Here is a 26632-nt window from a genome sequence, read left to right as displayed (position 1 = left end):
TCCCTTTTTCTTTATTCATGGCTTTAGCCATCATCTTCTTATCCAAAGTAGGCATAACTCAGGCTAATTGAGCTTCTCTAATTTTTCTCTTAGTGGACAAACTATATTTCCACTTTTTCTCAACTTGATCATATAGAATTTTAGGTAAAGAGTCATAAATCTCTAATGGAGTAGATTTAAATGTAGCCATCATCTCATTATGGCTTCTTCAACCTTATTTTTATCTACACCCCCCTAGTTTATCAAAATCAACATGTGTAAACCCTGACAAATTTGCATTTGTAATAATATTTTCACACAAATTATCTATGTCAAAGGAGGGATTTAGGCTTACCACCTTGTATTGACTCAAGTCATCTGACTCAGTCTTCTCCTCATCTGAATCTAGTTGAAGCATTGACTTCTTTTTCAATCTCTTGTATGTCTTCTTAGCAGGCTCACTAGGCTCTGTTGTGTCAGGTGTCAAACAACATAAACATACAATAGTAAATATCATGAAACATGAAAAAAATATTCACACATGTGTGACACCAAGATTTAATGTGGAAACTCAATTTGCAAAAAACCACCAAGTAACATGCTACTACTTTTTCACTCTTCTCAAGTGACTTGGTTAAGAAACAACCCTGTTAAAGGTTACAAAACACACTATTAGGTGTGACCCTCTTAAAATGAATTAATCACCCTATTAGGAGTGGCCTTATTAGAGGTCCTTAAAACATCCCATTAGAATGTCACCTTGATTGAAGGATTTACAATATGACTTTTAGGCAAACCTTAATTAAAGGATTCTACTGCCACAATGGTTAGAAAGTAATAGCTAGGTTGGTCTAATAAAATACAACTCACTTTGCAAGTTTAGATCTCCATTTGACTCATTCCTGGTTCATTGACTAGACTCATCACTTTATCCATCTCTCATCTTCTTGGAAATACTTCAAGGAATCTCACTATACCAACTTCTCACTTTTCCTCTGCAACTCTGTTCTTCACTTTTTCTCCACAAATTCACAAATTTGCTAGCCAAAAACACACTTGTGAAACATCTCCTATGCCCCCTTAAATAGATAAGTTTAATCTTTTGTCATTTAAACATAACTATAGATATTAGGGTTTGATCAAATTCATTGAATGTGTCCATCATTTTGTCTTTCTACTTCTTTCTTGAAACTTCTAGAAACTTCTTATTAAATCCTCACTATACATCACTTAACAAACTCAATTCATGTATTAAATATATTAGCTCATCACAAATCCTTATCTTTTATGTTTTTTTACTAATTCGTGAATTTAACTGTGTTGGTCTCAAATCTTGATTCATTCCTGAACTGTTGATTTGTTGACACTCGGCCATATCTATGTTCTTTAGCTCAATCATCCCTAGGTAGCTTGATCACTACCGATCTCTCTCACTCTATTTACACTGGCTCTCTCGGCTTACACTACGTGTAGACGCCACTTCAGTTTACCTTCAACTTCTTGAATTCTATCAAACATCTCTTCTACACTTCAATACAATGATTAAACAACATATTATGTTTCCAAGTACTAATTGATCAAGTGCCCATTTTAGTTTCATCATACTTACTTCCCTTTACTAACAACTTTACTAGTTCATCTTGTTATCTCTCTTTTCAAAACCTCATCATTAATCAACCAATATGGCACTCTATATTGTTAGCAAATGTCTTACTAGTAAGGTTTGACATCAATGACAACAAAACAATTGTTCCAATTGTAGTTCCAACAATATCCAATCAATATCCTTGATATGATGTTAATTTTTAAAATTGAGTCATTATTATATTGATTTGTGGTGTCTATCATTTATTATGGGATGATGTGTGACATTTTTATGATGGCAGATCTTTCAAAAAAGTACATCAAGATACTCATATCTTATTAGCTCCTCATAATTCATTCCTATGGAAATTTGGTAAAATTGGCAAGAAGAATAAATATTTATAGACTGTAGAGTAAAGGTAGTAAGCAAGACATAGAAAAAGTATAAGGGTGGGAGATTATATGTTATCTAGTCAAGTGTTATACCAATTAAAGGAAATTTTCCCATCCTATAGCTATTACTTATGGTTGAACCTCCAAATAATCACGAGCCTATTATGCATGACATACTTTTGCAAGACAAGAGATGTACACATGTATTTGAAGATTGTGATTGGATTGATTATTTCTTGAATCTAACCAATTATAATGATGATGACGTCACCCTAAAATTTCTAGGTTCTCTAGGAACAATGTTGCTAATGTGAAGAGTTTAAGAATACATATTTTAGAAGAAAATGTTGTTAAGGTAACTAGGTTACTGATAAATGGAGAGATGTTCCTTGAAAGAAAATATAATAGGTCTTGTAGAGCTCAGTTTACCCTTCATACAAATCCTTCTCTTGAGGTGGAGAGGAAACAATGTACAAAAAGAATTTCATTGCTAGAAGAATACATACATATAGAAACTTATATGAGAAAAAAACTCATATGCAAGGGGCAACAATCCTGCTTGCATTCTATCTACTTTAAGTTGTTAAGCCACATTTGACACCCTAATAGGCCAATGAATGTTCCAAATGTGTATTACAATCTTCTCCTTAACAATGCTTATGAGGTACAAAATAATATGCCAAATTCTATTTTTCATCATTGTCTAATTAAGTTTATTGTAGAAAAAATAAAAGTACTTGGATATTTCAACATGAAGATGTAGGTTCTAGAGGGACTAGCCTATATTGCAGGGTTAGTACTTTAACAAGGATACTTGAAATTAGTGAAAATCTTTCCACATCTGAGGCACAACTTGAGGAAAATCCCTACTGAAGAAACTTGTACATCCCAACAAATGCTTGAGGCACATGCCTCTGAGGTGCACTCTGAAGATCCTAAATTTGTTCCCCTATCAAAAGCATATGATTGAATCACTTGCAAGTGGGAAATAGAAACTCAAAACCTCGAAGGATTTCGATGGCTTGATCCTCTTTGGCATAATATGTCCACTGATGGATGGAAACCAAGCCTATGCATGCACTAGAATAAGGCACAACCACCCTTTTCATTATTGACACCCTACTATTCTATTGCAATGTCCCTTTTCTAGGTCCATTATAATTTATGTCTTTAAATAAATGTAATATTCATAACGGTCATTTTTTTTATCAAATGATGTTTAATTATTTATCAAAAGATACAAGAGTTATCTAAGTTTCCTAGACAACATCTATGGACTCCCTCAAACTTTACAAGTCCAAGTCCATTTCACGAACATGACATTGACCCCCATCCTCTATTGGAATGAGATCCACTAGATTGGATTTAAGCAAGCCTCTCCTTGGTAAGGATGTATACTTCTCATCATAGTTCAACAATAGAGGCATTTTCCCATAATAATAATATATTACATCTATTCATAACAATAATTCTCTAATTCCCAATGGTAATTTTGTGTGTGTGTGTGTGTGTGTGTGTGTGTGTGTGTGTGTGTGTGTCCACTAATGGATGGAAACCAAGCCTATGCATGCACTAGAATAAGGCACAACCACCCTTTTCATTATTGACACCCTACTATTCTATTGCAATGTGCCTTTCTAGGTCCATTATAATTTATGTCTTTAAATAAATTGTAATATACATAACGGTCATTTTTTTTATCAAATGATATTTAATTATTTATCAAAAGATAAAAGAGTTATCTAAGTTTCCTAGACAACATCTATGGACTCCCTCAAAATTTACAAGTCCAAGCCCATTTCATGAACATGACATTGACCCCCATCCTCTATTGGGATAAGATGCACTAGATTGGACTTAAGCAAGCCTCTCCTTGGTAACAATGTATACTTCTCATCATAGTTCAACAATAGAAGTATTTTCTCATAATAATAATATATTACATCTATTGATAACAATAATTCTCTAATTCCCAATGGTTTTATATATATATATATATATATATATATATATATATATATATATATATATATATATATATATTAATGGGCCCTACCTCCCAATCTACGTGTGGAATATCCTTCAATGCAAGTTGAATAGAGTATGTTTCACCCCTTTTAAAATAGTTTGGCACACATCCCTTTTTATGGGCCATATTTGTATGAAATATGGTTCAATATTATGCATGCCTGATAGTGGTGGGTCCAATGTATATGTAGTATCTATTTCACCTCACTAATTGGATGATGTGGTTTCTAATTCCCTCTGAATAGGTTTCTTTCCTTTTAAAATCTTCACTTCTGAGTGTAATATTGGATCTGAGTCCTTAGGTTGGCTTCACCCTCTTTAATAGGTCTTGTTTATTATTTTTTATTTTCTTAGTATGTCTCTATACTTTATATTGACATGACAATTCTTTCCAATATGATATTTTCATATATGTTTATCATGATCGCTCCATACCCTTTTATTCCATCTGCATATAGTTATATATGCTTCTATTCATTTGTACCAAAAGGCATGTCTTTAATTTTGCCACCTTTGTCAGCTATGTGGGGTTATTCCCTCTTTATTATTATGAATGATTAATAATACTTCCATTAAGAGTTTAGGAGTTTATTATAATATTTTATAAACTTGTAATATTGAGTCATTTAATTTATCAATGGTCATTTTAGTTATTTGTTTACAAATTGATTTTATTATATTATTATTCTAATATTGGATTTCATTTATTGACAAATATTTATTATTTTTGTAGTTAGTACTACTAATTTTTATTTAACTATTTAGTTCATGTCTCTATATTGATCGATTTAATCACTTTAGTCATTTCATTTATATATGTTTTTTATCAATCACAATTAGGGATTTGGATTATTATTAGGGGAATATTACATCTATCACTTGCTTGAGCATGATTCTTTTGCCTCCCAATGAAAACCCACTATAGAAGAGGAGAGGACGACGTTAAGAAGAAGGCGGAGGAGATATATTGATTGAAGGTTTTGTTATAGATTGGATAATCTCATATTGGAGGAAGGAAATACCAACTATAGGAGATTGTAGCTTTGTTTGCCAAAATAATGGAGACCTACAAAAGGATAGATAAAAGAAGTTGGAAGTAGGACAAAAAGAATGGGTGAACGAACCTTCACATTTCGAAGAATTCTCAACCAAAAAAGGAACTACCTTAATATTCTATGGGATATTGTTTCTCACATGAACTACATCTCACAAGTCCCTTTATAATAGTAGGGTACCCCCTATATTAGCAATAGTAATCTCATGAGGAGATACTACCCCAAGCCTCTATAAGAATGAGAGAACCTAGTTGGAAAGGCAAGGGGAAGGATAAGGCAGCATAAATTTAGAAAAAAAAGAAAAAATAAGCACCTAGAATGGTTACCCCATCCCCCTCCCCCTAAAAAATGAGGGTTGTGACAAATGTTATCATATTCCTCTCTTTGATATTTTTTTCATCTCCTTAAACTCTCTTGTCTTGGTTATGGATCATAAAGTGTGACCCAAAACATTGACTAAAATATTCTCACACAATCAAAATCTAGAAGTATAGAAAATATCAATGTGGATTGTAGAAATATACTAACACTCAATTTTGAGGTACTAATATTTATTAATTTTAACATATAATTTCTCTTGAAACCTTTCTAAATAATTCTCCTAATGTTAGTTTGAGTTAATAGAGACGATAACATGTCCTTTCAAATTTCAAAAATTTCTCTAGAACATTATTGTGCATTATAAGAATTCTTGTAGTTGTATTACCCATTCTCAAGATTCTTTGATATACAACTTTGTGTGTTTTTATTTTAAATACATATTTACACATTGTCAATAATTTAAAAAAATTTAATATTTAGCAACATAAATTGTGTGCTCAATGATACCTAAACATGTATATTTAATATAATAAATGAAAAAATAATATCACTTTTTATATACAATCAAATCACGAGGTGCCATTTAAAAAAGGCAAACTCTCATATATGCAATATGAGAGTTAGAAAATACATTGGTAAACAAAACTTTGTAAAAACAACCTAACATTAGACTTGGAACAAAATTTCCCCATTGGTAGACATATATTTGTTTCAAAAAAGAAGTGCTAAAAACTCTTGACCTCTTGAAGAAGACCCTTCTCAACAATTTTATGCATTGTACAATCGCTTCACCTTACTAATTGTGTGTCGACATATTGGACAAGTCTTGTTTTCACCAATCTCTATCCTGTAAGACATATCAATTTAAGAATAATATAATATATTAGAATCATGATAGTTTGACTATCCACAAGAATAGAATGAGTTGTTTCTAGAAAAATCATGTAGAATTTTTTGGATCACACTTAGTCATCCATTAACAAGAAAAAGAAGTGTCAAACAATATATTATCCAAATTTTGATTTAAAAAGTTTACAATTTTACCAAAGGCATCTTGATCTATAGAAAATACTATTTAATAATAGAAATAATAAAATATTAAAAGGATATTTGCATTTTATAACACAAATTAAAATACACACAATTGTATAATTGAATTCTAATAAAATATTATATAATTTGATGCAATACAAAAAATACGATCTGATTATAAATATGCACATAATCAAAAGAAAACATAATAATTAGTACTACAAAAAGAAAACATATTTTTTTTGTATAAAAAATATTAAATTAATGAATAATATAATCTTTAAGGAAATTAAAAAAACATACCTTTGGCCACAAGTATAACATGTTGCACAATGTCCACAAGGAACAAAAAAACAACTACGCGGCTCGTCATAACAAATGACACAAATTTTTCCATCATATAAATCCTCTGTAGAAGAAGTTAACCCTGATTCTTCATCTTTTCCAATTGTTCCATAATTAGTTAAATCACTGGTTGATTCTTTGGGAGGTATCAATGGAGTTCTTTCTGATTCTTCAGGCTCTGTGTTTGTTTGTGTTGTTTGATCTAAATGTCCCAATATTCTAAAAATGCAGTAAACCACAAGAATAATGACCCCTGAGAACCAAAAAATATAATGAGTTAGTATAATTTACCCAAAAGTTGTCAAACAATATATTATTCATTATATATGATTTTCTTAATAAGATATAATGTTCGAATACCATTTTCAATAATATTTTTAACATATTGAGATACCTATTTATTTTCTTACTTGTCTATTGGTTGCTTGATTGCTAATAGTAATTTAAAAGAGTACCTAAGATAATGATGTATGTCAACAAACGAGCTCCATAAGAAAGTTCAACTGACCAAACACTTCTTCCATCCTGCAATTCAAGAAATTATAATTAAATATGTATTATTGAAAACTTCTTCTATGACATTCCCTTATTATTTTTCATCCAAAATTTATATATTTTAACATGAAACAAAATAATTCAATCATTTTTATTTATTATGTCTAGTCACCTTTCAAACAAATATTAGGTTTGAGAATACACATTATTTAATATAATTCTACATGTAAACATATTTGAATAAAAGCTTTGATATAACTTAAATAAGATTATCAACTAATAGACATGATATTAAGAATACACACACACACATGATATTAAGAATACACACACACACACACACACACAGTCATTTTTCCTCTTCTCAAGCTCAAATGAAATTGTTATATTGGACTATATATCTAGCTTACCATGTATGCATTAAGGTAATAAAAATATATGAAACATTTTTGTAATGGTCAAAATTGAAAATCAAGTTTTTATGCTATAAATTCATTTTATAAGAATGTTTTAAAATCTAATAATTAATTAATTAATACATTCTTGAATAAATTTAGTTCTCAATATATTTTGGCCTATTATTTTACTTTTTATAATTTTTATTTCATTCCAAAATGTTTTTTGATTAAGTAAAACATGTTTTGAATGGGTGTCCAAAACCCCATGGTTACAAAAGAAATAGACATTAAGTCTTGAACCATGACAAACTATAAAGAAATAACGAGCCAAAAAAGCCAAGACAACCAAACAAAAAGGTACAACCTCTAAAAGAATGGGTGAGCAACAAATTTTGAAAGGACTTGAAACCTTTGACAAAACCAAGCCTCAAGATTTGCATTTTGGTTCCAACATTTGAGAACGTAAAGACATATCAAATGAAGGATTGGAGAACTTGACTTTTTTTCCTTTAACTATTGTCCATCCATCCTCCACCTTTCCAATAGTGTTCTACCAATCAAGGCCTTTAGCTTCGCAACCAACCCCCAACACCCTCGCAATAGGATATAAAGAAACAATACCACCACATGATATCTGGACCACAACAGAAGAAGGGACAACAACACCGTCCTGAGACAGAGCCTCAAGAGGGGCAACATTTGAATCAATAGTTATAGCAGCCAAAGAAGGGACTACTACAACATTCTTGGTCACTACCATAGGGACATAATTTAAAACATCAGAGACAGCGACAAAATCCTCAACCAAAGAAAGATCTTCTGGAGAAGAGCCTTCCAACCCATCCATGTTACATTTATCACTCAAATTAGATTCAGAGAAGTGGACTTGACCTAACTCACTTATGGACTTTTAGACCCCTAAACCTTGAAATTTTAGATTCACGTTTAATGTAAACCATACCTACTATCTCGTATTGATTAGTGTGATTGACCTACTATACATTTGTGTTGCCTTATGTGATTTTTTGTTTACTTGAAGATGTATGTGTTCCCTTATTGTTAGAATTTATATCAAAATGTGAAGGATACATCTCTGGTAAATATCTCGAACAAGAACCACTTTGGGATTTTTGGCTTATGATATTGTCCCAACTTTTTATTGTCCTCAACCTTTGTCCATCATCATGAATCGTTCCTCCTAGGTGTCTTGATGAGGAGAATGTAACTCTCAAAATATAGTAGATTTCATAATGTGCTTAAACATAACTAATCCATATACATATTCAAATACCAAACTCAACAAAATTCTAAAATTTCAATTTTTTTGTGTAAGCGAAATCCAAAATTCCATTCTTTAGAAGTTCATTTATATAAGTTACAATTCAAGTGTTTTCATTAGATCATTCATGAACTCACAATGACCAACTCACAAGCATGGATATAAACTAGAGTGACATACAAGTAGTTCACACATTCTGAGGAATAATCCTCAACACTTTTTGTTGGAAACTGCAATTGGAACAATTGTTATGTTGTCATTGATGTCAAACATAATGGTAAGACATTGTCTAACCACTAGAGAGATATTTACTAACACTATAGAGTGTCATATCATTTATTTGATGAAGAGGATTTGAAAAGAAGAGATAGAAAGGTGAGCTAGTGATGTTGATGAGTGATGTGAAGTTAAGTATCATGAAATTACAATGGGCACTTGATAAGTTAGTCCTTGACAAGATAATGTGTTGTTTAATCAATACATGGGGTGAAGACGACAAATAAAATTGATGTATAAGCGAAATGACAAGAGTTGAGTTAAACTCTAAGCATGACTAAGTATCAGTTTTGGTCAGTCAATAAAGGAGTTAGAACATAAGATTAAGGAACATAAGTAGAAGCCGAATAGACAGTTCAAGTCAAGTGATAGTTATTGTCGAGAAAGTTGATGAAGGTTAGTAGCGACCTAGCATAGTAATGGTCAAGTGAGTCATTGAATTTCAAGTGAAACAAAATAGTGTATGTTGAGCTACATAGTGATGACTGAGCATAAGAACATAGTGATTTTTGAGTGATAGCAAAAGTTACAGTTTGTAAAAGAATTGAATTTGAGGCTGACAGAGTTGAAATTTTGTATTAGTCAAAGTGCGTGGAAGATAAGGATTGATGAGATGGAGTATTTAATGCATGAAGAGAGTTTTTTATATGATCAAAGGAAAGGATTTGGTCAAAAGTTTCTAGAAATATCAAGAAGGACGAAGGGGAACAAAATGATGGAACGATTCAATGAATCTAACCTAAGCCTAAGAACTACAATAAGAAGTAGAGAAACAAAGGAGAAGTGTGAAGAGATTGATGAAGTATGATTGCTTGAGAAGGTGCCAAGAAGATCGGTGATGGAGATGACAATGGAGGCCAGTCAATGAACTAGCAGATGAGAAAATGGAGATCTAAATTTTCAAAGTGAGTTGTACTTTATGAATCAAACCTACTATTACATTCTAACCATTATGATAGTCAAAATCATTTAATTAAGGTGACATTCTAATGAAATGATCCAAAGTCCTCTAACAAGGCCACTCCTAATAGGGTGATGAAATCATTTAACAAGGTCACATTTAAAAGTGTGTTGCATAACCTTTTAAAAGGGTTGGCTCTTAAATGAGCTCAATTTAGAAGAGTGAAATTTTGGTAGCATATTACTTGGTAGTTTTTCCCAAATTGGGTTTCCACGTTAAATCCCAATGTCAAAGTGTTATTTACATGTGTGGATGTTGTTTTATGCATGCTATTGTTATAGTTGTTTATTTACTATTAGTTGGCACTCATAGACGGAACATAAAGTTGAAGAATGTCAAATTGTCAATGATATGCTAAATGAATCGAGTTGTTTTATGAGATTGATAAAGTTGTTTGAGACTTATTCTAAATCATTGTAACACGTTCAATATATATTTCTAGCCCTCTTACGTAACTAATGTTTCTAGCAATCTTACGTAACTAATGCTCCCTAATCTTCCGATTCATCTTTGGCAGGATTCAGTTTTTGAATCTATTGGGAACGCTATTGGGGATTTCTTATATGTGGATGTTGACACTTCGGATATTTTCCACTCGACCTGTGCTCACTTCCTTGTTGACTTGGATGTTTCTAAAGGTCTTCCTGAGGCGGTCTGTTTGGATTCCCCGAGGGGGTCTTGGACTCAAATGTTGGATTTTGAGGGAATCCCTTTTCGTTGCAGGAAATGCCACTTGACGGGTCACGTTGTTGCTCGTTGTGTAGCTGGGAAATCCAAGCCCAGGCGTTCCCCCTCTTGATGGACTAGGGCCTCCTCTGAGCATTATACGGTGAAACAATCCTTGGTTGCTCCTGCGCTTTTAGAGGTTGAGGCTAGTGTTCCTTTCGAGCCAGTGGTTGCGGAGGTTGCTTTGGCGTCTCATCCTATGGATTCAGTGGCTATGGGCAGCGTTCTTTCCAAGCTGGTGGTTAAGGATTTGGTCTCTCCCCCTGCTTCGATTGACCCTCCTAGGGGTCAATTGTCGTCTGTCTCTCATAGGGTGTTTGCTGAGGCCTCTGCGTCCCCTGGGTTCCACGGGTCTTTGTCCTCTGAGGATTGGGTGACCGAGGCAGCGAAGTTTGAGGACGGTTGGATTGCAGTTAAAGGGAAGAAGGCTAAGCCTTCTGCTCCCCCTTTAGATATGACCCTTTGGTCACGTAAGGGTAACCTCATTTTAAAAGGATAATCTTTTGTTCCTTTATGCTGACTGGTTCTTCTGGGTTAGTGTTATGGTCTTGTCTTTGGTTTTCTGGTATCTGGTTTGGATAGCCTTCCTGGCTGCTTTGCTCTAGTCTGATTGTCCTTTCAGATTCCAGAGTTTTTGGTTATTTTTACTGATCATATCTGTTGGTTTCAGGTCCCTGCAAAACCTAGTTTATTTGTTTGGTTGGTTTCAGGTCCTTTTAAAACCTGGTTGTGCTTAATGGTTTATCTTTCTCTTTGATGTAATGGGTTTCGGGGCCCCTTCAAAACCTGCTTTTACCTTAATCTAAAACTAATGTTTCCTTTAATTCATCAAATAATTATTTTATTTTATTTAGCATACATCATTTTTAGTCTCATTTCATTTATCTAGGTTAATTTTTGTGTGTTTCTTTTTATTGTTTGATGAGCCTAAATAATTTTGTATAAGGTTCATTGTTCACATCTTATTGTTACACATTATTATCCTTGTTGTGCTCATATCTTTAATGGCCTACATGTATTTACATAATTCTAATCTTGTAGAGACAACATTGGCATGACATCTCACATTATCCATTTTCTCACACACTTTAATGACGATCCTTACATGCTTATTGTACATTCTTTGTTTAACCATAATTATACACCTTATCATTAATGTATATTTTTCTCTTCGTTCTTCCAATTCTATACATGCTTTGTGTGAAATTAGTTGGACGAGGAGCACACATATGATTAAGTGCCCCAAGTTGTTGGTCTGAAAAGTGATTACATGATTTTATTTTATTTTAACACAAATAAATTACATTAAATGTGCATGTTATTTGAATTTGATAAAATGTTAAGGCTCAAGGAAACCAAGCCTAAATTGGGAAATTGAAAAATATTAAAAATTATTCATAATGTGAGTGTGCTATGAAGAACTATGTCCTCATAACATGTGTGGTTTTTAGATCTAAAGAGTAGGCTTTTAGTCCAACAAAACCTACATGTGATATGTACAACTATGAGAGGGGGAAGGAGAGGGGCGGTAGGGGGGTACAAAAAGGAGATGAGGGTGAGATACATAATGGAGAGAGAATATTTGGGGAAGAGAGAGCAGATAGAGCTCAAGGAGGATAATTAAGGCTCAAAATAGACAACTATGTTGATGGGGAAGGAAGATGAGAGAGAGGGAATGTGTGTGTGTGTGTGCACGCACGCATGCAAATTTTACAAGTGTTTTAGATTTCTTCATAACATGTACTAGTTATGTACAGCCAAAACCTCTACTTTTAGTTCTACATAAATTGCACACATTGTGTAGAAATAAGAAATCTACATTTGGTCTTACAAAATTGTTGGAATCATGATATATTTGTCATTAGTGCAAACACTTATTCAATTTTGAATGCTTATCTAGCTTATCACGTATACTGAGCATTCAGTGGTTACCTTATAAGTTCAGTAATGTTCACCGAGCAAAGCAAGGTAAATGAAGAACTCAGTGTTCACCGAGCAAAGCAAGGTAAACGAAGAAGTTAGTTTCTACCGAGTGACACTATATCTACCGAGTCACCAATGGTTACCGAGTTCCAAGCAGTGTTGTGTGGCTAGTATGAACCGAGCCTCTACTTCTACCAAATGCATGACGATGCCGAGTAATACAGTGGATGTTGAGTATCAGAAGGTCACTGAGTCAACTTGAGGAACCCAAGTTTTCTACTATCTGGCCGACTCAATAATGTTTTGTTCACTTATGTTTTGGCCAACCTTGCAGTTGTAAATAATGGAATGGTATATATGTAATATATGATATCATTTGTAGTATGATATATGGTGTGTGTGAAAAAGATATAAAGGAAGAGATTGGTGTTCGCATGTAAAGAGGATATTGAAAATTAGCAGCAAAGTAAAAGGGATACAGCAAGGTCAACATAGAAGCAAAAAAGTTATATCTATCACATTAGGTGATCAATGCAAAAAGGATCTTATCAACAAATAGTTGTAAGTAGATCCACTGCTTCATCCTAACAGGTGAATCAGTTTATAAATCCTTTAACAAGGTAGACTTAACAGTCTTTTTCTAAACCTCCTAATAGAGTGCATACTTCACTGTATGTTTGTAAATCCTCTAACAAGGTGGATCTAGCAGTCATACTTGCTCCTAATAGGGCAGATCACCAGAAGTGATCATTGTAAGCCTTAATAGACCAACTTTATACTGCAGTATTGAAGTTTTGTGGGCATCATCCCCACCCCAGTTTTACTTTCTATTTGGAAGGTTTCTGGGTCACCAAATCTCTGTGTACATGTGCAATGAATGTTTGTTCTTTCAGTTATGCAGTAGATTAGATGAATGAATGGTGAAAGGTTAAAATGCTGAATTGTATAAAAGTTTTATAAGTTACTGATTCACCCCTCCCCTCTCAGTAACCTATCTTATCCTGAATATTTCCAACAATTGGTATCAGAGCTTTGTGGTTCTCAGGATAAAGTTTGACAGCTTGAGCAAAGATCAAGGACAATGGAGATATTCAGACTTGACAAATCTATTGAAAATGAAAAGCTAGATCTAGAAATGGCCATGGCTCAACTCAAAGAAGCAAAGGAGCATCTTTCTCAATCTCTAAAAAGAAGGAAGGAACTTGTAAGACAAATGAATGATCATCAGTATGTTGAAGAAAAGATTGAAGACCTTTTACCATCAAGCAGTTCAAATGAAGCTAATGAAGCAATCAAGGAACTCTGAACAAAGAATGGTTCTCTGCAGGAAGAAGTAAGGAAGCTTAAAAGAGAACAAGAAATCTAATCAATCAGGCTATGTGAAGTTCTGGAACAGAGAAACAAGGAAAATGAAGACTTAGAGGTAAGAAATAATCAATTCCTTCAGCATGAAATCTTGTAGGTCAACTATCTAATGCAAATGAAGAAATTATGAATCTAAGATCTGAGAATGAAAGTTTGAGAAATGATTTAATCACTGAAAGACAAATCAATGCAAGCTTACAAAGTGATCTAAGATCTTAAAGACAAATCAATGAAAGCTTGGAAAATGACTTGATCACTGAAAAGAAAATCAATGAGAGAATGATGAAATCTCAAGCTGACATGACTCAATTAAATCAACAAAGTGAGCAAAATTTTCATAGACAAAAAGGTAAAGCTAGTCTTGGATATAAGGAAGAAGGTGAATCCTCCAAACAAGGTGCCTAAAGGAATCAAAGACCCACTTGTAATCACTGTGGCAAGATAGGTCATACATCAAACAAATGTTGGAGTAATGGAAAAGGAAAATTCAATGGCAAATGCTTCAACTGCAATCAGCATGGTCACAAAGCTAATGAATGCAAAGAGAAACCAAAATTTGAATGTAAATGTCACAAATGCAAGAAACAAGGTCACAAGGCATCTGAATGTAAATAAAAAACATTCAATCCAGCAGAACAAATTATCAAAGCAATATTTGGTTGGGACTACAATACTTGGTGTAGGTGTCACTATTGTGGAGAATATGGACACATTGGGAAAAACTGTGCAAGACATCACCTAAGAAAAAAGGATACAACCATAAGATGTTACATATGTACTGAACTTGGTCATATAGCCAAGAATTGCATGAATACTGGAAGAATTGAAAATGAAAAGAAAGCTAAAGCTGATAACATTTGGAAGCAAATGAGACAACAATGGATTCCTAAATCTACCAAGCAAGACAGTTCAAATGATGGTCATGTCACTCAAGAAATGGGTGACTCCACCATTTCCAATTAGATTTAAGAAGAATCAAGAACTGCATCATGAAGCCATATCTCAAGCAATTCCAGAGTGAAAGAGTGCAAATGATCAAATCAGTATTTCAGATTCAAGGACCAAAGAAAAGTTATCATTCACCGTGTTGCATCTACCGAGCAAGGTTGGTTAAAGACCTTACCGAGCTAGGTCGGGAGTATCAAAGATTTTGTTTGACCACCGAGTTGCAAGGTTTTACCGAGTAAATCAATGACACACTGGCAAGCACTATGTCATCTCATCTACCTTCGTACCGAGCATTAATGATAGTATTTCCATCAAAAGGGCAGAATTTGATTTTTCACCGCGAATTAAGAATACTCAGAGCTAAAAGATCTCCAGTGAATCCAGAGCAAATTCCAAGCGATTTCAAGCGATTTTCAAGCAGAGAATTTGTTCAAGATTTTCTTATACTTACCAAGCAGCTATGGCATCCGCAAGCACCAGTAGCACCAAGGCAAAAACAAGTTCAGAAATGTTGATAAAGGGTACAAAATGGAAAGCGCCCAACTTCAAGATTGTTTCGGTCGTTGCAGAATCACTTGACCCAACTGGAGCTCAATCATAAATACCACCTAAGGTACTTCTTATCAATGATATTCTTACTCATTTCAAATGTTCTATTCAAGAAATCGAAAACCTAGAGATGAGCAGTGCTCTAGGTGAAATGAGTGTAGATGGTTCTCTAAAACCTGAGTTCAAGCATCTTGAAACCAAAGGCTTGACTCATATCTCGCATATGCCTAGAAACTTCCAAACCAAATGGATTAGGTATATCTTGAGTCGGGTGCATAATGGACAATTATGGTTAGAGCAACCAGTGCTAATCACAAAGAAGATGATTCACAAAATCATGGATCTCCCTATGCTGAGTAAAGCAAAAGCCACCAAAACCCTAGGTCAGGAGGAGCTACAGAAGCAAACCCTAGCCGAGTGGGACGGTAGAGGTGTAAAGGTCAACATTGTATCAGATGTCGAACTAAGATTTGGTATTCATGTAATTGCATATAAATTATACAGTTCCAGTAGATTGAATAGTGTACCTTGTGAACCTATGGATTTGGCCCCCAAGATTGTAAAGAAAAACCTTGAATTTGATATGTCTAAAGTATTGTTGAAACAATTGAATAAAAATATGGATAGTATAAGGACTTCCAAGAATAACCCTTGTAAATTCGGTTCTCTGTTGATCTATTTATTCTTCTACATTCAAAAATTCTTTCCATCTAAAGGAACTGTTGTATGGAGAAAAGACATTCCAATTTTGTATCAGATAAATGAGTTTGTAGCAGAGATGGGTGAAAATTTTGACAAAGCCATGGATAACTATTTTGAAGACTTCAAGGAGATGATGAATAATAGGTTTAGGATTCCTCCTTTAAGCTTGTTGAGGATTATAAAGATGATGTATGCTTCATGGTTGACTGTGATAAGGTGTACATCTAGGCAGTCAGACCCCAAGTTGCATGGGTAAAACCTCTTCCCTATGAGGTAAATATTGATGAAGCCAGAGACATCATACAAGCACTGGTAAATGAGCCAATAGACCCAAGGCAACCAATTTTTGGAACCTATGATGAAGCAAAGGCCAGAATTGAGCTTGAAATCAAGCTACCACAGGCCATAAGCAAAGGCAAGAGGAAGATAGCAAAATTGAAAACTGCATCTAGCCCTCTTATGCTAACAGAAGGTAAAGGTGAGGATGAAGGAGATGATGAAGAAGGAGGAGAAGAAGAAAAAGGAGAACAAGAAATTGAAGAAGCACCTCCAAAGAAGAAAGGTAAGGCAATAATTACCAAACCTAAGAAGAAGCCTACTGCAGTATTCACAAGAAGAACCAAAAAAGGTAAGCAGGAACCTATACTGGTCAGGCCTGCACCCACATTTGAGGAAAGGTTTAAACAATTGGAAGAAGGAGCGGGCATCACAAATTTCAAGGCATTGAAATTTGAAACTAGAACAGATGCTAAGAAAATGCAGATAGAGGAACTGGTACTCAGCAAGATGGGTAAATGGAAATACTCCTCGGACCAGCTTGCCTCCCAAATCTCAAAAGAACTATTGGAGAGATTGCAACCAAGATGGGAGTCAGCCACCCAAACGGTAAAAGACATCTATGAGCAATCCCTGAAGAATCTTCAACCAAGTCTCACTGGAGCATAAGTAAAGACTGGAATGAAAAACCATGAAGGTAAAACGATGATCAGATTCCACACATGTTTAATTTTGATCAAAGACATTGAGCATGTTGTAAATGATGCTACAAACATCTGGAAAAACATCTATCATTTGCATAAGCTCAGTGAAGACCCAATGGAAATCAAGGATGATGACAGCAGTGACAGTGATGATATTGATGGCACTCCATCCATCACAGTCTCACCAGGAGAGCTACATGCATTAATGGGAGAAGACAAGGAGGAAGAAGCTGAAGAGGAAGATAAGGAGGAAGATGATCCAGTAAAAATTGCAGCAACATTTATTGCATCCCTTCCTCACTCTCCACCTAAAACTGTCACATCATCAAGGTTGGAGTCAGCTTCAGCAGGTTTGATAGCATCTACATTAGATTTATCATCTGCACCTGCCACATCACAGCTTCAGGTAACATCAATAGAAGTGTCTACCACTTCATCTACCGAGCTACAACCCTTTTCTTCAGCTATCGAGCCAGTCTCCTCAGCTCCATCATCACCAGTCAGTGTAACAGTAAGTTCTACAATTTTGATTCCAACTTGTTCTACAATTTTTTCAGCATTATCTACATCTACTTCAAATCCAATTAGTTCAGATACTGCTATAACAAGTGTATCATCATTTTTGGGAAGTATTCCAGTTTTTGATCCGATAAATACCTCTATTGGCATTCAATCCTCAAGTCCTATCCCAGTTTTTACTGCTAGTCCTTCCATCTCCACTATTGTGTCTATTCCTAAGGTCAAACCAGTCATCACAGAAGTCAAAAAAAAGCAACCATTAAGACTTCTGATCACTAGAAAGGAAATTCCTGAAGATATTGACTTAGATACAGAGATAGTGATTCCAAAAATTGACTATGAAAATGCTACCATTGAAGAGATGAGGTATGCTAGTCAACTAATAGAGATGAAGGCTACGCAGAAGTAGTTAAGGTCTGAAAGGGATAAGGAGTACAGAATAATTGAGAATGCCAGGAATATAATTACAGAAGCTATAGGTGTTGAAGTAGATTCTACTCCACATTTTGATTCAATTAGAAGAGGTTGTAAATAAATTCAATGAGGACACCTCTGGTCAAGAAAAATTGATTGAAAAGGCTGAGAGAAAATTTGATAACAAGGTGCTTGAGCACATTGCTCAGCACATTGCAATAAAACAGGTAGAATTGTCCACAATTTTGGTCAATCTTGAAAATTCTTTTAATAATGTAACTTCACTTTTTGCCAAACTTTGTGATGTTACCGAGTATACCAAGGAGATCAAAGAAAAACTAAATAAAATTGATGAGGATATGAAGGTCAGTGCCCAAATGCTGCAACTTGACCCCAATTCAAGTTCATCCCATCATCTTCGAATCAGATTTTTGTCAGAAAAGCAAGCAGAATTGTTGAGAGAGGAAGCAAGGATTAGATCTACCTTGATTGACATTCAGAATATGATCCTTCCTATCATGGACACAATGCAGAAACACATTGTCTACTCCAAAGCATTGATCCATGACAACAATTTTTCAGTTGCAGATCACATGATTGAACTTTCAGCTGAAATTCAAATAGCACTCTCCACTTGCAAAATTTTGCAAGAAAATTGGGATAAGACGTTGGCTCTTATTCTCAAGGTACATTCTGAGTTTGGGATAAGACGTTTGCTCTTATTCTCAAGGTACATTCTGAGTTTATCTCTCATTTTGGTGTTTTTGTGTAAATACATATTGTTTATTTTGGCAATATTGTCAAAAAGGGGGAGATAGAGTACCAAAGAAGAGATAGAGAGAAGAGATGGAGATATATGTAAATAAGGAAGCCTTGTGTAAAGATAGAAATATTTGTAAATATTCTGTGCATATTGTATGGGGGAGATATATGAAAACCAATACGTCAAATTTTGCACATAATTTTTGGCTCATAAGTGTTTTTGTCACTAATGCCAAAGGGGGAGATTGTTGGAATCATGATATATTTGTCATTAGTGCAAACACTTATTCAATTCTGAATGCTTATCTAGCTTATCATGTATACCGAGCATTCAGTGGTTACCTTATAAGTTCAGCAGTGTTCACCGAGCAAAGTAAGGTAAATGAAGAACTCAGTGTTCACCAAGCAAAGCAAGGTAAATGAAGAACTCAGTGTTCACCGAGAAAAGCAAGGTAAACGAAGAAGTTAGTTTCTACCGAGTGACACTATATCTACCAAGTCACCAATGGTTACCGAGTTCCAAGCAGTGTTGTGTGGCTAGTATGAACCGAGCCTCTACTTCTACTGAATGCATGACGATGCCGAGTAATACAGTGGATGTCGAGTATCAGAAGGTCAACAAGTCAGCTTGAGGAACCCGAGTTTTCTACTATCTGGCCGACTCAGTAATGTTTTGTTCACTTATGTTTTGGTCGACCTTGCAGTTGTAAATAATGGAATGGTATATATGTAATATATGATATCATTTGTAGTATGATATATGGTGTGTGTGAAAAAGATATAAAGGAAGAGATTGATGTTCGCATGTAAAGAGGATATTGAAAATTAGCAGCAAAGTAAAAGGGATACAACAAGGTCAACATAGGAGCAGAAAAGTTATATCTATCACATCAAGTGATCAATGCAAAAAGGATCTTATCAACAAACAGTTGTAAGTAGATCCACTGCTTCATCCTAACAGGTGAATCAGTTTATAAGTCCTTTAAAAGGGTAGACTTAACAGTCTTTTTGTAAACCTCCTAACAGAGTGCATACTTCACTGTATGTTTGTAAATCCTCTAACAAGGTGGATCTAGCAGTCCTACTTGCTCCTAACAGGGCAGATCACCAAAAGTGATCATTGTAAACCTTAACAAGGCAACTTTATACTACAGTATTGAAGTTTTGTGGGCATCATCCCCACCCCAGTTTTACTTTCTATTTGGAAGGTTTCTGGGTCATCAAATCTCTGTGTACATGTGCAATGAATGTTTCTTCTTTCAGTTATGCAGTAGATTAGATGAATGAATGGTGAAAGGTTAAAATGCTGGATTGTATAAAAGTTTTATAAGTTATTGATTCACCCCTCCCCTCTCAGTAACCTATCTTATCCTGAATATTTCCAACAATATGTGTGGGTTATTTATTAGTAAGGAACACGTACATGTTATGGCTAGGCAAGAGGATTGGACAACCCTAAGAATTGGAAGCCCATTTCCCCTCTATTTCTCTCCCTTTACACTTCTTTTGATCTCCCAATATTATTTATTGACTTCCTCATCATTACGTTTACACATCATCAAGTAGGTATCTAATAAATTTAGCACCATAATCTCACACATCTTCTCATCTTTCTAACCACATATTTTTTCTAGTTTTGGACAACATTAGCATAGTAAACTTTAATTTTCTTTACAAGTGTCTCTATAATCCTTAGAGACATATTTCTACCATTTTTTTAATAAATTTTGGTCTACTTGACCAAATTCAAAACAAGTTATGTCCAATGCATGAATATGCATTAGATTTTTAGGATGCAACCACTTTTTTAAAAAAACTTAACATAAAATTATAAAATAATACACAACTTCTAGATCTCACTATTACATATCATTCTACCAAAGGATTTTGTAAAATACTAATAACTATATCTTTTGTCCAACACTCATAATCAACTATGTTATGTTATTCTCAAAAAATCAAGAATAGTTTTTCGTGTGCATCAGGTTTGACCCTCATAATCTTATCTATTTTTAAAAATCTTTAGTACTTTAGAAACTAGGTTCAAGTAACTACAATTCTTATTCTTTGCATAAGTCCTAATTTTGAGTGCATGACCCTCGTATTTTGAGTGCAAGTTTTTTTCATAGTTGACAACTCTAAGAGAATACATTGTAATTACCATTAATAGCTACTTTTCTTACAACTTGTCATTAATAAATTCGTATGCCCACCTTATATATGCAAAGATGACCCCATTAGCTTCTCCAAACCATCATCCAATCTAGTTCTTACACATCTTAACTTGTCATAGGAATATGGCATTCATCCTAGGTCATCATAACCTCATAGATGTTGTTCAAGGTGTTAACACGTGGTAAAGTTACTCTATCAGAAAGTGGGACACCTATCTCAACATGTGAAAACAAAAGTATCATTCTCACCTCCTACCATTTTATAAGTAGGAGATAATTTCCACAAGTCAAATTGTGATATTGCTATCAAGATTTAACTGTGTGATTTTGAGTCAAACTCATTGACCCATGTTTCATGAGTAGTGATTCAACATGAAACCATCTCTCATGGGAATAAATGGAATACATAGCACTCATTGGATCTAGGTGATGCTCATAGTGGTGAAACATCGAGACTTCCCGGGAGGTCACCCATCCCAATACTACTCCAGCCTGGGCACGCTTAACTACAAAGTTTCCTCCATGGTTAAACCCAATGCTTGCAACCCCATTTGCAAAACCTTCACCAAGTGTTGTGCCTTATGAACCATTCATTAGAAAGCCCCTTAAGCTCATCAATTGATAAGTAGGAGATAATTTCCACAACAAGTCAAATTGTGACATTGCTATCAAGATTTAACTATGTGATTTTGAGTCAAACTAATTGAACCATGTTTCATGAGTAATGATTTAACATGAATCCATCTCTCATGAAAATAAATGGAACACTTATGACTCATTAGATCTAGGTGATGCTCACAAGGGTGAAGCACCGAGACTTTCTGGGAGGTCACCCATCCCAGTACTACTCCAACCTGAGCATGCTTAACTATGGAGTTTCCTCCATGATTAAACCCAAAGCTTGCAACCCCATTTGCAATATCACAACCTCCTACCATGCCAAGTCACACTAAAATGAAATAGGACGTGCAATAAATACTAAACAAGCATAATTAAATACATTAAATAAATAAATCATGATGCTAGGAAATATTAAGGTTGAGACACCTTAATTCACAACAAGAGAATACATGAGGAGGTTACATTAGAATCTCAACCAACATTAAATGCTAGGAAATTTGTCATGAAGCATCTTTGAATGGTTGAATAAGGACAAAATGGGACACCGAAGTTTGAGTGTCATATATGATAGTTATAATCATGAAAGGTTGAGAGGAATATTAATAAAATTAGTCCATTAGATATTTTTACTTCGAAGGGTATTGGAATTTGGTTTTTTTGATATGTGCAACATACCTTCAGGGGATTGTAAATGATTTTTTCAAACCATTTGTGATTTATCAATTTGCACTTTACCTATTTGTTGATGCTTGGAGTTGCACTTTGAATAAATATTTTACCAACTATAATTTAGCTACTAAAATCACTCCAAAATTGTATGCTAATGAAATCATGTGAAGGATTTCTTTGCAAGTGTATTGTAACTTTATTTTTATTGAATAACATATATTGGGTTACTTTGGAGAGATTTTCTTTTTCTTTTTAAGGATTTTCTCCACATACATCACTTATTTCATTTTTATAGCACCTACTTTTTATAATTCTAGTTTAATATTGAAATGTACACAACACTTTCCTCAATAGATTAGTGTTGGAAGCATTTATGCGTGCCTTACTCCTTCCATTTAGAAGTAAGACCATGCCACTTGAAATCATAGTTATTAGCTAAATAAAATGATATTGTGTATTAATCTTCATTGAGTGAGAGCTTGCACAAAAAAGGCTTTTGGTCTTATTGCAAGAAGAGATAATAGAGATAGAGAGGTAATCTAATAGTAATACTCAATTGTGGAACCTCAAAATGGAAGATATTGTCATAGAAAATATCTATAGGATGCATATAAAAAACAAGACCTTCTACAATCAAATATGAAGATGCCATGAATGCACTTATTTGGAATAAATTAAAAATTTGTACAAATTAAAAAATCAAGTTAACAAACTATTTCTAACAAAGTTGCATATACTTGTGATGGAGGATGGTGGCTTCATGGATAACCACTTGAGTGAGATGATATAATTGTTACCAAATTGCACTATGTTGGAATTTTTAAAAAGAAGAGGATTATTGTATTACTTTTTTTATTCCTTTGTAAGAGCCATGGGATCATATTATTATGGCTATTAGGAGTAGTACCACCAAGTTAAAAATGGGTGAGGTAGACATATAATTACTTTCTAAATAGACGTGAAGAAAGATCTTTAAATCAACCACAAGGATTCCAAATATTTATGGTAGATAGAGGAAAAGTGCAAGGCATACAAGATGTTAACCTCATTGGGGAACTACATCTCCTAGTAATTGTCAAGGGAAAATGTTAGAATTGTGAAAAAACAAGTAATTTTAAATGAGACTATGAGAAGTAGAAGAAAAATATAAAGAAACACTCTGATTACGAGTCTATGAAGTCCTCCTAGGTTGATGGTGGTGCATTTATCACAACCTTGGCTACACATAAGGTGCATGTCCAGTTGACTCTAATGCATCTTTTTGCATGATCTAACATTAGAGTTAGTGTTTAAACATTAAGAATATGATGGCAGAAAAGGTATATTGAAGATGATTTTCATCTAAAGATTATTTATCATGGAAGAGTTTTGATTGGTTTTCTTGTTGGATGAGTGAAGAGGGTCTTTCATTTTCCATATGTCCATATTGTGTTGCATAACCTATATTTTGTAAGTAAATTGAATGATTTGGTTTTGCAAGTAGTTTTCTTGAGTGGACAAATAAAAATGGTTAGAGAAGTTATTGTCCTTGCTAAGGGTACTCAAATAGGAGCTTTATTTTAGCTTAATACATGCATGGTTCAATGCAATAGTTACTATGTTTTTACAGTGAAGAGATTTGTAGACTCTTCACCTTCACTTTGGAACCAAAAACAAATAGGAGTGTTGCATCTACTTTTGATCTAGCCATACCTAATGGGTACCTAAATGTGCTCATTTTTGGAAACTAATTTTCTTGCATGTATATCTATGTTATGGCACCAAGAATAGGTCATATATGTGAGAAGGGCGCATGGACCTTACAAAACAAAATATATGAAGGTAGATGATTGTAAATATTAGTTCAATTTGTATGAATATTGAGTTCATGGAGATAAAAGTCATGTTCACTATAATTCAAGTTTTCTTATATCTTCTGCAAATGTAAGGAAAAGGTCTCATGAACTTGCATTCTTAACATGAACAATTTTAATACTTTTGCATATATTCACTATGCTATCTTTTATATGTTTTGTCTTTATGTTGAAAGGTTGGAATCCCTTTTGGAGATGGCATGGGATTCATTTTTTAGTGGATTTTTTAGGACATTGTTGTCCCACATTGAGATGGCATAGTTTGACCATGTTTTAGCATCTTGTGATGTGTATAAGATCATTATCACAAGAGTTCCATAAGACAAATTCTTATAATGCATAAGAGCGTGTAAGAGGGAAGTTACATTAGAATCTAACCTACATTATTGTAAGCTTGTAACTTATAATGGAGCATATTTGAATGACCTTGAATGATGGCAAACTGGTATATTTGATTTTGGGTGGTCAAATATGATAGTTTATGACAATGATAAGTGTAAGAAATTGACTAAAAATAATTGAGAGGATCTTTTACCAAAAAGGGAGTTGGAATTTTGTGCATTGGTTTGGACACTATACCTCCTATGGGATTGCCAATTGTTTTTCCAAGTCATTTTTAGTTTGTATTTTGCCAACTGAATGAGCATTTTGTAGGTACCATTATTCTACAACTTCTCCAAAATTGTATGTTGGTTAACAATTATGAATGCTTTCTCTACAAGTGCATTGTGACTAATATTGTTATCAACTAATGCATTAGGCTATTTAAGAGAGATTTCTCTAAAACACATGCCCCCTAGACACTTGTGCTATACTATATGTTTATTTCATGTTTATATGTGTATTTACTTTATGTGATTCTAAAAAATGAAAATTTGCATAACACTCTCTTTAGTAAATTAGTATAAGAAACATTTTTGTAAACCTTCATTCCTTTCAAGAAAAACTTGGTTTTGAAGGCATTCTAGGTCAAGAAAGTTAAGATATTGAACCAATTAGAGGTTGAGTGATCTAGATTATACAAAAGATCATATGTTTAAAACTATATTGTTCATATTTTTAAAAAGTTTTCCTAGATCTTTTTATTTGGCTTTTTCAGAGGTCTTCTGCTCAAAATTTCAAGTCAAAACTTTCATCGGTCCCTAAAACTAGGCAGTCGAAGGCTTGCTGTTTTAAATATTGAAATTAGATTTATAGTTCTTCTTTCCAACGGTGTAACTGGTTCTGCTTTTTGAGCTCTAGGTCAAAAGTTATGACCCTGACAAGTTGGGGTAATTAAACACCTAGTTTTGATTAATTTTAGTTTAATATTGTTGTTTTTATTATAGCCACATATACATTTCGAATTCTTGGCTATGGTGACTTTTGATGTTCCATCATTGTATATATTCTTTCATTTCTTGAATAAGATGATGGCTTTTGGATTGAATACAACTTTGTTTTTTAGTTTTTTGCAAGTTTTCCAAAAATTGAACATTGATATCGCAGGTATTTGATTTTCACCAAATATTGTGTTTCAACCCATTTCTTAAAATCAGATCACTAAGGCTTTTCAAGAATTCTAGATGGTATGGGACTTCTTTGTACCAACTTCAATGATCAAGAAATATGTTTTAAAAAAGTCTTGGGTTTTTGTGTGAGACAATGAATCATGCATGGATATTCACTTCACAATTATTAGGATAGTTTTGTTCTAGTAACTTTTAGTTTCATATAGGTGAAGTGGTTGTTTTAAAAATTACACATAATTGTTTAGTACATCCCACTATTAGAAAGCAACAATTCCCTCAAATCGGCTATTTCCTTCAATTAGTAACTCACTATTCAAGTTTGTGCACCTCTACATGTATCTATCACAAATGGTATGAACTACGAAAGATGACAAAATAGTTGAAAGAGTGTATTAGACAAAGACAGTAGCTCATCCAAGGAGGTCCATTAGATGTTTGTGGGGGATTCAAAGATCATAGAGGCTAAGGAAGATCCTAAATGAGCGCAAGGAATAAGCCAAGAATATCCTTTAAAGCCCATAAACCTCTATTAAAAGAACTTAGTTGTCATAACCTTGGGGCTTAAGAGGAACGTGGGTTTGAAGGTGTTCCAAGTGAAGGAAATTAGGCCCCGTTTGGTTGCTGGAATATGAGTGGAATAGGAAAACGAAATTAGAATATGTTTTATATTCGTTGTTTGGTAAGCTCAATCGGAATTGGGAATAGGAAGACATATTCCAATTTTACCCCTTAAATGAGCATATGTCTATGCCAAAAAATATCTGTTATTG

The 26632-nt window shown here is 33.9% G+C and overlaps 1 protein-coding gene across 4 annotated transcripts in view; it reads right to left on the bottom strand.

Annotated features, from left to right (window-relative positions):
- Positions 1-5864: 5864 nt before the first annotated feature.
- LOC149566220 (E3 ubiquitin-protein ligase APD2-like) overlaps positions 5865-26632 on the bottom strand; it is a 30947-nt gene continuing 10179 nt past the window's right edge. For all 4 annotated transcript variants that reach the window (XM_089819636.1, XM_089819638.1, XM_089819637.1 and 1 more), the window contains 3 exons: positions 7193-7262; positions 6696-6990; positions 5865-6207 (listed from right to left, as the gene is read on the bottom strand). In XM_089819636.1, coding sequence (XP_089675762.1) covers positions 6129-6207; positions 6696-6990; positions 7193-7262 — 444 coding nt within the window. In that variant the 3' untranslated portion in view covers positions 5865-6128. The remainder of the gene's footprint in view (positions 6208-6695; positions 6991-7192; positions 7263-26632) is intronic.

Source organism: Cupressus sempervirens, chromosome 3 (assembly GCF_028749045.1).
Source record: "Cupressus sempervirens isolate cs-2001-9-10 chromosome 3, ASM2874904v1, whole genome shotgun sequence".
Lineage (NCBI taxonomy): Eukaryota > Viridiplantae > Streptophyta > Pinopsida > Cupressales > Cupressaceae > Cupressus > Cupressus sempervirens.
Note: the sequence above shows the minus strand (reverse complement) of the source record. Positions and strands in the feature narration are given on the sequence as shown.